Source organism: Ammospiza nelsoni, chromosome 8 (assembly GCF_027579445.1).
Source record: "Ammospiza nelsoni isolate bAmmNel1 chromosome 8, bAmmNel1.pri, whole genome shotgun sequence".
Taxonomy (NCBI): Eukaryota; Metazoa; Chordata; class Aves; order Passeriformes; family Passerellidae; genus Ammospiza; species Ammospiza nelsoni.
In genome coordinates, this window is record NC_080640.1 from 23077874 (window position 1) to 23090034 (window position 12161).

Here is a 12161-nt window from a genome sequence, read left to right on the forward strand (position 1 = left end):
AAGGCCTGAATACAGTTTTTAGCGCTTATAAAGAGCCACATGAAGCAGGGATGCCTTTCATTTCAAAGTACAAATATATTACCTTATATAATAAGGTCATTTTTTTTTCAAAAGTTATTTGACCATAGCTGTAATTTTGATGGCAGTAGATTTCATGTCCAGATGTGCTGAGGAGATGTTTCTTCCTTGAGTGGTTTAATTATCCTCCAGGCAAGTGTTCACAGTAACCTTGCATGGCTGAGCTGAATCCAGCCAGTGGCACAGTATGGTTGACATAGCACTGCTGCAGGGAAGCAGTGTCACCAGCAGTGACAGTCACTACGGGTCCAGAAGGGAGGAATCTGTGGGAGAAACAAGGACAAGGAGACAGAAATAAATGCAAAGGGAACTAGAAAATGCACAGCAGTAGCATTAGTCAGAAGAACTATGTATCTTCTGAAAAATAAAAGTTTAAAGAAAGTCTCTGATGTAACTGGAAAATATTTGCATGAGTGGAAAATCTGGAAGAATGGCATATGGGAAAGGGAGCAAGTTACTGTGTGGGCTTGTCAAGGTACCTACAGATACAGCAGATATTTTAGCATCACTGAACTGGAAAAGTGCAGGGATCAGGGCAGAGTAAGGGGTGAGGTGTGTCCTTCCTACCCATGAAAGAGATTCCCTACCCACTGTGCCCTAGAGAAAGGAGTCACACACTGTCCCTGCCTCAAGCCTGCACCATGGCATGGCCAGAGCCATCCTCATCACTCCAAACACCATCAGCAGTTTACCACGGGGGTGCTGTCAGTCAACCTGAGCCCAAGAATCCCCTCCCTGTGACACATCAGGATGAATCACACTACACTAATTAACTCCCAGAAACCAATGAACCTGGAATCATAAATCAAGAAAAGTAACTTCAAAGTCTCACAACTAATTCTGGCATTTTCTGGGACTCGTGACATTTACCAACACAATTTCATTATTGCTTTAGCATTTCTTGGCAGTTAATTTTCTTTATTTTACTTCTAAAAATCTATATAATTTAACATATAAAAGAGATGCCCACTGAGAAAACTGCCACATGTATCAAAAGATTAAGCAACCAACCTACACTTTCACAAAAAGGAGAAAAATATGCCTGTGGTCAATAATCCAGGTACCTGCTGCTTTTGCAACAGCTTCATTTCAAGCCAATGCTATCTCCACCAGGCAAAACACCTCTGTCATGGAGAAGAACTTGGTATAAAATCTGGAGGGGTACCCCAGCTTTCTGTGGATCCTAAAAGCCACAGTGAGAAAGTGCAGAGGAATGGGTAAAAAAGGACCTGTGGGTGCCTATCTAGTTCTAAAACCAACCTTAAAATTAAGACAGCTTGCAATGAGTGTCTGCCACCACAGGGCTATGATCAACAGCAACACAGAATACATAGAAAAGCTTTGCTTCACAGATTTCCTTGAATTACCTGTCTGCTCTTCATATATATTGTCACCTCTCCTCTAGGAAGAGACACACGAAAGGAACTGATGTAATCGGTAATTGAAAGTAATCGATGTAATTTCTGTCTCTTGTCCCAGTAGCACAACTTACATCTTATTAAAAACACCTCAGCTAAGGATTTTCTAGGAATATTTCTGATCTAACTGCAGGTTTTAACACATTTTAAAAGATTCCTATTTGCCTGCTAATTATAGTTAGAATTTTCCACATGAGCTGTACCAGGACCCATCAGGAACAGCAGTTTTTACACTTAACAGTAGCAATCACTGTAGTTCAGCAGCTGTAATTATACACAGTTGGTTGAAAGAGCTTTATAACTAAACAGATACAATACCTGAAGGATTTAATTCAGGTTTACTGCTCATTATTAACAGTCATGTACAAAATTAGTGATGATTTAACTACCATTTGTCACAGCCACTAAGAGCAATCCCCAGGACAAATGACAAAATCGTAGTTCTCAGGAATGAATAAATACCTGCCCTTTTCTCAGCTATTTCCATTACTTCACTAGGACTCCATGAAGAGATTATGAGTATCTGTGTGTCACTGTACCCAGCTGCCATCTCTGTTTCTTCCCCAAGCAGACCTGAATTCCTACTTCATTTTCACACACACTTGCTTATTTCTGCACCTCCTGTCTTTTCAGTTTTCTTCCCTCTATCCTCAGCACCTGCAGAAACCACCATTTTTGGTACAACATCAGTCCTATCTACTGTCTTAGGTTCTGAAAGAAGCATGCAATCATTCCTGATCCTGAAGGCTTGGACTCACAGGACAGACCCTTTGGATAAAGAAACACCTTTTACCATCTGATGCACACAGAAGTAAAGGTGGTGGTTAAAGCAATGCAGTATCAGAGCAGCTCAAGGCCCACAGAACTCCTAAGCACATCCAGCCACTGCCAGCTTCTCACAAATCCAATAGGAACTACCAAACTACAGGCATCCTTGTGGCTTTCAGATATTCATGTGGAAGTCATCTTCCATAAGTCTTGCTGGTTGCAGCTGTCTATACACAAAGATCACCTGTTTAATGTTATTTCCAGTCCTAACCATTGGTCTCTTGCATCAATAGCATGACCTTCAAATGTTTTTAATGCAGCCTTGCCTTGGAGTTGTGCAGCAGCTGAAGGATGTGAGACACTCTGGAGGCAGCTGCCAGAACTTCACACTTCAGAGCAGCTCTGGGAGCTGCATTTCAGTGCCTGCTGGAGAGGCTGAATGCAGACTGAACAAGCTCAGCTGCATGGAAAATGCTGCTGCAAAAGACATGTCCCCACTAATTGCAGATGCCTGTGCTGTCACTTTACAGGAGTAGCTCATGACACACTTTTGGGAATGATTATAGCTTTTACTGAAATACTGCTTTTTGGGTGTTTGTTTTTTAAGCCAGATAGACAAGTGATATGAAAGTGAAAATTCTACTAATTAATGAAAAAGCATATGTGGACTCTTACTCTCTATCTCTTATGAAAACACAGTCCCTTCATCTCCTTCCTTAGGTACATCACCTTAACAGATAAATGTAACTGTGATAGGGAAATGATAGGGAAAGTTATGTCCTGATATTGCAAAAACCCCATTTTCAATAGAAAAAATAAGTTACCCAATACCTCTTTCCTCAAAAGAAAACGCTGCTCTCTAGTGGAAGATGATAGTATGACCTAATTCCATTAGAAGGAATGTTACACAATTCTCATTTTAACAGTCACAAGAAATTTGGATTCATTTTCACAAGCACTGAAACACAAAAGTAGCAGGGCTTGTTTGCTTTCTATGACTCTTTTGGATTGGCCTGTGAGATTTTGGTACTCATTCTTGAAGATAAATTTGCTATGCATTTATATCAGAACCATAACCACATCTAAATAACCTGCCAAGAAGTGGTGCATTAAAATATTAACATATATTTTAATTTGGTCCCTTTCAGATTGTCTGTTCTTAGACAATATAACAATAAGCCAATTGCTTTTGATTTTTTGAACATACTGAATTACCAATAGACTTTCCTAGGTCTGCACTCAAAGCTTAGCCAACCACTTTGAAGATAGGTTAGTTACTGGCACAGAATAATTTAGGCAAAATATGCAAAAACTATGAAAAACTGTATCCCATATCCTTGCTATGGGCTTCTAAAGACATTGCTGTCTACAGGCACAGTGATACAAAACTGAGGCATTGCTACTGCAGTGATTCCTTCAACTTCTACTGAAACAGTGACAAATGCTCAGACATCAAGGAGTCTTTGTCCTGAAACAAGCAATTTTTTTTCTACTTGTAGTTAATTTATAAAACACAGCATTCATCTGCTTTCCTTTGTGCTTTTTTTCTTTAAGCATAGATAAGCAAAAAAGGGAATAGCCCTCTATACTGAATTTCTTCAAGTTATGGACCAAGGCAGCACAGCTCTGGATTTACTTCCAACTTTCCATAGTCATAACAGAAAACCTATTTAGCACACACAGCTGTTTTCTTCTCTCTCTGCAGATAAGAGATGTGTTTGAAGTAGTTTCCTGAAAAACACACCAACAAAGTGCTTCATTTATTAAAAACGCTAAATTTGTTTTAAAACAGATGGAAAAAATTAAAGCAGGATACAGATATTCAAAATCAAAATTATTTCTTGAAAATTTACACTTAACTAATTTTAATTAGCACATTAATTGGAAAAGAGGGGAAAATGTAAAAATAGTATTTATTTGTAAAAAATATTAAACCAAAACTAGGGCTAAAAACTTTATTCAAAAAGCCAATTTTAATACTACAAAGTTGCATTTCTTGACTGTTAAAACTGATGCTTAAAAAAGCCGCTTATGAGTAAAATCCAACAGCTAATTTGTTTACTGACTGTACAGAGAGCTCAAACAATAATTACTAATTCAGAGTGCTCTTGTAAACAATCTATTTTTGGTTGAAACACGCATGAGGCTCAGAGCATGCTCTGAGGACAAGACATAGTGGCTTTATGCAAGATAGGTTGTATATTACTTATTCATTTATGTTATAAACACCTGAGATTTAAGCTTAATAATTCTCTACTGTCTAACTACACAAAGAAATGGAGGTTAGCTCATTCATAAATAAATTATGCAAATAGAATATACCCATAATTAAACACAAGGGATACACATTCTTTACCTCTGCCTCTTTTTATTGTCATATTTAAGACAAGGATAAAAGATGTAATTTTAGTCTTAATTTTAAAATATACAAGAGAGTAAACCCAGCATTTAAGTAGCTCATTTTTCTATATTTACAAAAAACCAAACCAAAAATCCCCCCAAACCAACCAAACCCAAAAATCAAAACCAACCAAATAAAAAACCCAACCAATTAAAAAATGGAAAAAGGAAAGATGTGGTTATTTGTTCCAGTACAAACTCCACCCACTTAGACCTTGAATAGAATCTTTATTCACAAAAATGTCAAGCACTATCAGTAGAATTTCCCCTGATAAAACAAAGTACTTAACCCCAGGAAAGGTTTATGGGCTTTCTCTCCATGAAGCCTTTACCCATGTTAAATTTACATCTTGACAAAGAAATAGACAAATGAGTAAGTGGCAATCTCACTGAGATCACAAAGCAAACTTGAATTTATTCTGAAATTTCTATTGCTAAAACAGAGATAGCAAAATATATGCAACTTTTACAGCAGACAGTAAATGCACTGCATTCTCCATTTTCACCCTGCCAAAATCTAGGCAAATGTAGATCTTAGCATCACACCAAAACCACAAAATAATTTGAGCATAGCTGTGTTGAACTTCATATGAGATCTTGCCTGCATGGAGGATGAATTAAAAAACAGACACAGTGGCACCTGAAGACTTAGACCAATAGATTTACAGTCTCTGAATGTAGACTTACACTTTTGGTGGACATAAAGAAAAACTGCAGCAAAACTTGTTCATTTTCAAATGCTAGAATACTCAGCAGCCTACTTTCTCTTCAAGATGGGACAACTTCAACTTTTCCTTTTACTTATTTCTCTTCAACCTTGATCCATGTCATGAGCACACTGAGTACCCAAACACTGCTGAGAAAACACTACTGTACTTTCCCTCCATAGCACCACAATAAATTTAAACATACTACACTGAAATGATTTGAGCTCTATATTCATTCTGGTAACTGCTTCAGTGGACTACAGCTGAAAATACTTCCAAATTATTTCATGGTGATGCATAAAAACAGCATCCTTCAGTTTGTACTCTATATAATAAAATCAAAGTAGGTTGCTCAATGACCCTGCTCAATTAGGAAACCTTCCCAAAACTAGGACTGCTCTAAGTTACTGATTCCAGCAGTTAAGACAGTTGCTGTCATATGAAAAACTATCTATAACTTGCAATATTCTTACAACAGTCTTCTCAGAATTTAGTAGCATCCATAAAGTACAGCTTCTTGTAGATACGGTCCCAAAACAGAATCCTGAAGAGGAAAATAATTTACTGGCTAATAACCTGGGATAAAGAAAAACTCATTAAAGCAGCCAAAAGCAAAGAGAACGATTTCAAACACTTTGAACTGTGCTCCTGAACTCACGATGAATTAATCACAGACTCAGTTCCAGCTTTCTGAAGTTTCTGTTCTTAAAAGCTGTAGACTGACCTCTGCAGCTCCTGCTGAAAGAACACTTCCAAAAGCATTCTGGGCAAGCTCACAGAACTCTTGCAAATCTCATTTGTTTTTTAATAAAATCTGAATATACATTAAATAAATATTGAGTTAATAACAGCTTGTACCCACAGTGGGTAACTGCAAAAGCTAACACTGTCACATGAAAAAGAAAATGTTATCAGGTGAAAACCACTTGAAATTAGTTTCCACTCTCTGGGGCACTCTTTCTTTCAGGGTCAGTACTAACCACAGGTGGTGAACATTTGGGCAATTCTTTTGATATAATTTCACTTACCAATTCCCTATGAGACACACAGAACCAATAATACACTTTGCTTAATTTAAATATTGTTTGCTGACTATTTCTTGGTTTGTTATCTTGTTTTCTGTCCAAGTGCTATGTAACAATGGGAATATGAAATTCATTATGATCAAATATCAGAGGCCTCCTGGGAGGAGTTGATTCTTTGTCTGCTTTGTGTAACAGTTTAAAGAGACCTGTCCCAATATTCATTGGAATTCCCATGATGATGCACTCAGAAACACCTAGGAAAAAACAAAACAAACACAGTGAACATTTGAACAGTAAGGATTTACAAAACTACTTTCATTTGCCCATTCTGTTTTGTATTACCTACAAAACAGAATGGGCAAGTGCTTGAACTTCACAGGTGAGGACCAATGCCTCCTCACTAGACAAAGTTAAATGTCATGGTCATCAAACCAGTATGTTACTTAAGAGTGTTAAATTCTACAGGACAAACTCAACCTAACCTAAACATCTTGTCCAGTAATGAAAGCCCTTCAGAAGGTTTGTTTTTAGAGAAGACAGGTCCCATGCAGTGCTCATAGCAGAAGATGCAAGGCAAGCTTACTTCATGTTCATTCTCTGACTCAGTGCTAAGGCTTCAGTCAAACCTGGCAGGGCTCCCTTGAAACCTCCCCAAGTTCCCAGTGAGAAAGGCACAAAACTACTTGAGCTGTAACGCTCCTGGCATTTCCACCACTCAAAAAGTGCTTGTTTTGAAGTGCAAGATTGAGTCTGTCCCAATGATTTTTGATGGTTATAACATTTCCAGTGCAATGTGCTGACACATGTATATTCCAGACCTACCAATGTGCACAACTTTTCCAAAGAATGAACGTTCCACACTCAAAGCAAGCTCTCAGATATCAGTGTTTCTCTCTCAGCATGCTGTTATGATCTAAATGATATTTTTGCACATTCTCAGGAGTATAACTCAACTGTCATTCACATAAATGTTTAGGAAGGTAACAATAAATAGCTGTACATTTGAATGCAGAAAGGATGAAATAAACTGGATTAAAATTCTGACTTGATTCACAGTTTGAATGTACACAAATGAAGATTCAGAAAATACTGTGCACAGAACACTGCTTGCAACTGGCTACACTAAGACCATCAAGATATATCTAGTTAACTTTTGCGTAACACATGCTTATTTCTTTATTTCATTAGTACCCAGAAACTCCCAATTCAGCTCCAGGAGGGTAGGTATTGCATAAACAGATCTTGAAAAGAGTGAAACCTGCTTTACTTCTTTTCTCCATTTAACCTATTAGACAGACTTTTTAATAATTCAGTCCCAAAATACATGTAGCTTAAAGGAGAATATCTGAAAAGAACGGGGGCAAAGGCATTACAAAACCCCAAAATTATTTCAATTCCAAATATCTGAGCATATAACAAAAATACTAAAGAAAGAGATAAACAGAATGCCAGAACTCATTGACTGGGTTTTCTGTTTGCTGCATGTATATGGGCGTGCATACACTTGAGCATATGTAGCCATATATTGCCAAAATTTAGCAGATTCTTTCATCAACTCACTAAGATGATTCAGTGGCTGCTAATGTACTTAAACTTAAAACTCAGGGACACATATATTTAAAAAGAAATTTCTAACAAGTATCTTGTCTGCTGTTAAAGACATGAACACTGATAAACAAGACTTCTGATTAAAAAAACAAAGACCCACAATATTAATCTCCTTAGAGTAGAACTAAATGAAGATATGAAGAACTTGGCCTTTCTGCTTATTACTAGGTACAAGTGCTAAATGACCTAAGCAATCAGGTAAGAGTATAATCTTCAGCTAGGCTGAGATGTACCTGTCCCCCTTCTTAGCAGGAATGAAAATGAAACCTACATACTGAGTGAGGTACTACATTTATTCAACAGCTCTAGGTGTTGAAGATAAAAAAAACTTGCACAACTGGAAAACCAGAACTATTGATAGTAAGACAAATTTCCTGGTATTTCACTGAGATGTAGGGTGAGAAATAAAACCAAATTACTCAAAGCCTACTTCAAGAAACATCCAACAAATATCCAACTGACTTCAAGATCTCAGTCTGAGATGATAAGTAGAGGAACACAACAAACTTCCAGGACTTCTAGAATGAATTAGCCTCAAGTCTGAACTTAACCTGAAGTTTTTGACGTACCAGCTGTACAGGAAGCTTAATAAAGACAGAACTCCAATGCTTTCAAGAGGTTTTACAGATGCTGGGTAAGGACCAAAAACTGTAACACACTTGGCAATACCTACCACAAACAGAATCCTTCTGTCCAAAGTAGGCAGCATCAAAGAGATGGTCTGCAGTCTTTTCAAAAGAAGCCAGCATCAACACACTTTCCTTCATTTTTGCCAGTCCAAACCTGGTAATGCCCAGAACTTCACCCTTGATTGATGGAAAAACCCAAAGAGTAAGCCTGAATAAATAAATATATATGCTATCTACAATACAGTACTGTCATAATACACTGACTCACAGTTGAACATCCTGCAAGTTAGTAGTTTGGTTGTAATGAATACTTACATAAAACAAAAATCATACTTTCTATACAATAGAAGCTGGTATAAATGGTTAATAGCTCTTGAATAGATCTTGAGTATTGAACAAATTGAAAGAAACATGGCCATGAGAAAAAACTCAACAATTACAAAGTGGCTGCTGAACTACAAAATTCAGTGGGGTCTGAGAGCACTATGCTGAATCTACTGCCTATTACCTACAGATAAATCTGACCTCAGCTGCCAGGAGACTACAGAAGATGCTAAATCTTCATTTTTTTCAGTCTCCAGGAAAAAAGGTAATTAGCTTTCTAAACTAACTTGACTTGTTTCTTATTTCTTAGAAACATCCTGATTATATCAGATAGCACATAGAAGCCTAAGTACAGGCAAAAGAATGCATGGTAGGAGCTCAGCAAGTTTAAAACATGGCACTCTGATCCCTTTTCCACTGCTGTGCTGCAGCTTCACAGGGTCACAACCCTGGGGACTGCTGCTGCTCAGTACAACAAAGCTCTGCAGTTTGGGAACAAATCACAACTCCATCCATTTCACCCAAATTAAACCCTTGCACTCTGGCAGGCAAATTGCAAAATCTTACTTCACTAAGTGTAGTCAACTCTAAAAACCATATTGGATGTGAAAGAAAAAAAATCAATCAGTAAAGAGCAGATGATTTTGTACTAACACATTGAGTAAGACTTTTCATGTCAGCTGATTCTGTGTGTAATGTCTGTATCCTTTGCTTCACATATGGCGCAGCTGTTACAAACCACTCCCCATGGGGCTTTCTACACAGCAAGCCTTAAAGTGCATGCATGGCTACCCAAACAGTTGTTTTTCACATCACCATGCTTAGGATTCTTATTTTCCATTATGAAATTATCATTCCCTACTCATTATATCAATTAGTTTTCAGTCAAAATAGATCCACCCTCCCCCAAAGAACTAGAGTAATTAAGCATTTTGTGTAAAATACAAATAAGAGTATTAGGTCAGTACCACTTGGAATTCCTTAAGCCCAGAATGAATTTCCATCTCCTGAGCTCACCCACCATTCTCAAACATGACAAAATTAATTTGTTTAAACAGGCCAATGTAAGATTTAGAAAAACCATAGTACCAACCTTGTAAGTCATTAGATCAGACAACAACATGACATGTCTCCTGTCAATGCTCATGCCATGGTTCACCATCGTGTACTGAATCTCATTGATAATGGTTGTCCGAGCAGCTTCAATCCCCAGAGTTTTCTCTACCTACACAAGAGATTGTTGCATGTTACATGAATGAAGAATCAAGTATTTGGAGCAAGTATATTCCTGGAATAAATACCATCTGACAGCATACTGATATTCCATTTCTATGGCTACTCTTTTAAACTTCTCCATTTAAAAAATATTAATAGAAACAGCTTCTTTGTGGTGAACAGTGCTGCCAGTGAATTATTCTCTTGTGTTAATGCATTCTGACATGTATTAGTGGAATCAGGCTTCATTCCATATCAACTGCTGCATCTGAGCACAAACAAGCACTTGTAATAAAGATGCTACAGGGAAAACCCCACAGCTCCCATTCAGACATTACCTCATAAGTGTTGTTAGAGGATGTTTTTGTTCCTTTCACTCCATGAGTAGCCATAACAGCTCGTAGATTATCACCCTCAACCAGAAGCTTGTATTTTTCCTTTCCACTTTGTTCATCAACATGAATGACAGCTCTGGAAACCTCTGGTATGCCTTGCACTACAACCTTCACAAAACAAAAAAAGCCCTAGTAACTTTGATATATGCAGTAACACAGTAAAAAGGGTAACACTTAGCAGCATTCAAGCCTATTGAGAAGATCTAGTACATGGAGTAAAGGCTCACTCAAAACACATATGAGTAAGATTTCCTGCTCTTAAATACTCTAGTGCAAAACTGACATTGTAGTACAAACCTTACTCACTATCTACATTTTCCATTTTATGTCTGACATTCCCACACTCTGGTTTGCGTGTCTGAATGGTGGTGGACCCATACAAACCAAAGGGCAAATTGCTAACAATAAAGGTTCCCTTATCTCTGTTTTTAAAACCCAGAGTAGAGAGTCTCCTCACAGTAATCTGAAAAAATGCCAGATAGTGTCATGTGGTTCAATTTTAGATACAGCTGAAAGCAGATGTAAATATTTCATAAAACTGCTGCACTTGGAATGCTTCAATAAATGTTGTAAGGAAAATATCAAAGCTTCCATTCTATTTACAAATATTAGTAAAGGATGGCTTAGTTTCAACAGCAAGGCAGTACCATCACAATCTGAGTTACTGACCTGGCCTATCATCACTGTCAATACTAACAAGAATTATTTCATCTTGCCACCATGGAACAAATTATTACTACTGATTACCTCCTACAAAAGCATGAGACAGCCTTGGCTTTTACCTTTGGTAGCTCTTCCTTGAGGGACTGCAATACATAATACATGGAACTCTTGCTATTTTCACGAGGGGTCACACACACAACTGCTTCTCCATGCACAGCAACATCCCCAGGCTTCACTCTGAGCTTGGAGACGCAAATCGAGTAGCGCACGGTCTCGGCATTCACCTGTGCCAAAAGGCAGCCAGCAAACATCGGGGTTATCAGCAGGTATCAACGTGCTCAAATAAATGGAGCCATCTTTCAACAGGTTATAAAAAGGAAAAATGTAGGGGGAAAATCCCCAAATATTCTCTTCTCAATTAGTCTTATAAATTGCATGAAATAGTATCCTAGGCTGAGGGTTACCAGCCTGTACATTAACCAATGGACAGAAATGGCATCCCTGTGTTTAGCAAAACACCATACCAGAGTATGTTCTCTCACTTCCAAATAAACTGGAAATGATCCACTTTGCAAGGAAAAAATACAAGAGATCCTTCCAGATGTAATGTAGCCACACAACATCTATCATTCACTTCCTTTTTTTTTAGCTTCCCCTGGTGTGATTACTGACACAGGATTAAGACATCCTGTGTAATGTATCCAAGGTATAATCTGTAAGAACTGAACAACTCACCTCTAATCTCAGCAGTCTGATGCGCTCTAAAGACAGCTTCACGAGGATGAAACAGTCGTCTGGAAGAAACACTTCCTCAATATATTCAGAAATCTTTAAGAGACAAGGACAAAACAATTAGCATGCATAAATGGCTAAAAGGCTAAAATTGCCATTGGCAGTTGCATTGCAATTGGCTAATGCATCCATTTAAAGC

At 37.8% G+C, this 12161-nt stretch overlaps 1 protein-coding gene across 1 annotated transcript in view; it reads right to left on the reverse strand.

Annotated features, from left to right (window-relative positions):
• Positions 1-5054: 5054 nt before the first annotated feature.
• POLR3A (RNA polymerase III subunit A) overlaps positions 5055-12161 on the reverse strand; it is a 32639-nt gene continuing 25532 nt past the window's right edge. The window contains exons 26-31 of the mRNA XM_059477095.1: positions 11966-12058; positions 11350-11514; positions 10511-10675; positions 10051-10182; positions 8678-8810; positions 5055-6650 (exon numbers count right to left, since the gene is read on the reverse strand). Of these exons, the coding sequence (XP_059333078.1) occupies positions 6502-6650; positions 8678-8810; positions 10051-10182; positions 10511-10675; positions 11350-11514; positions 11966-12058 (837 nt within the window). The 3' untranslated portion in view covers positions 5055-6501. The remainder of the gene's footprint in view (positions 6651-8677; positions 8811-10050; positions 10183-10510; positions 10676-11349; positions 11515-11965; positions 12059-12161) is intronic.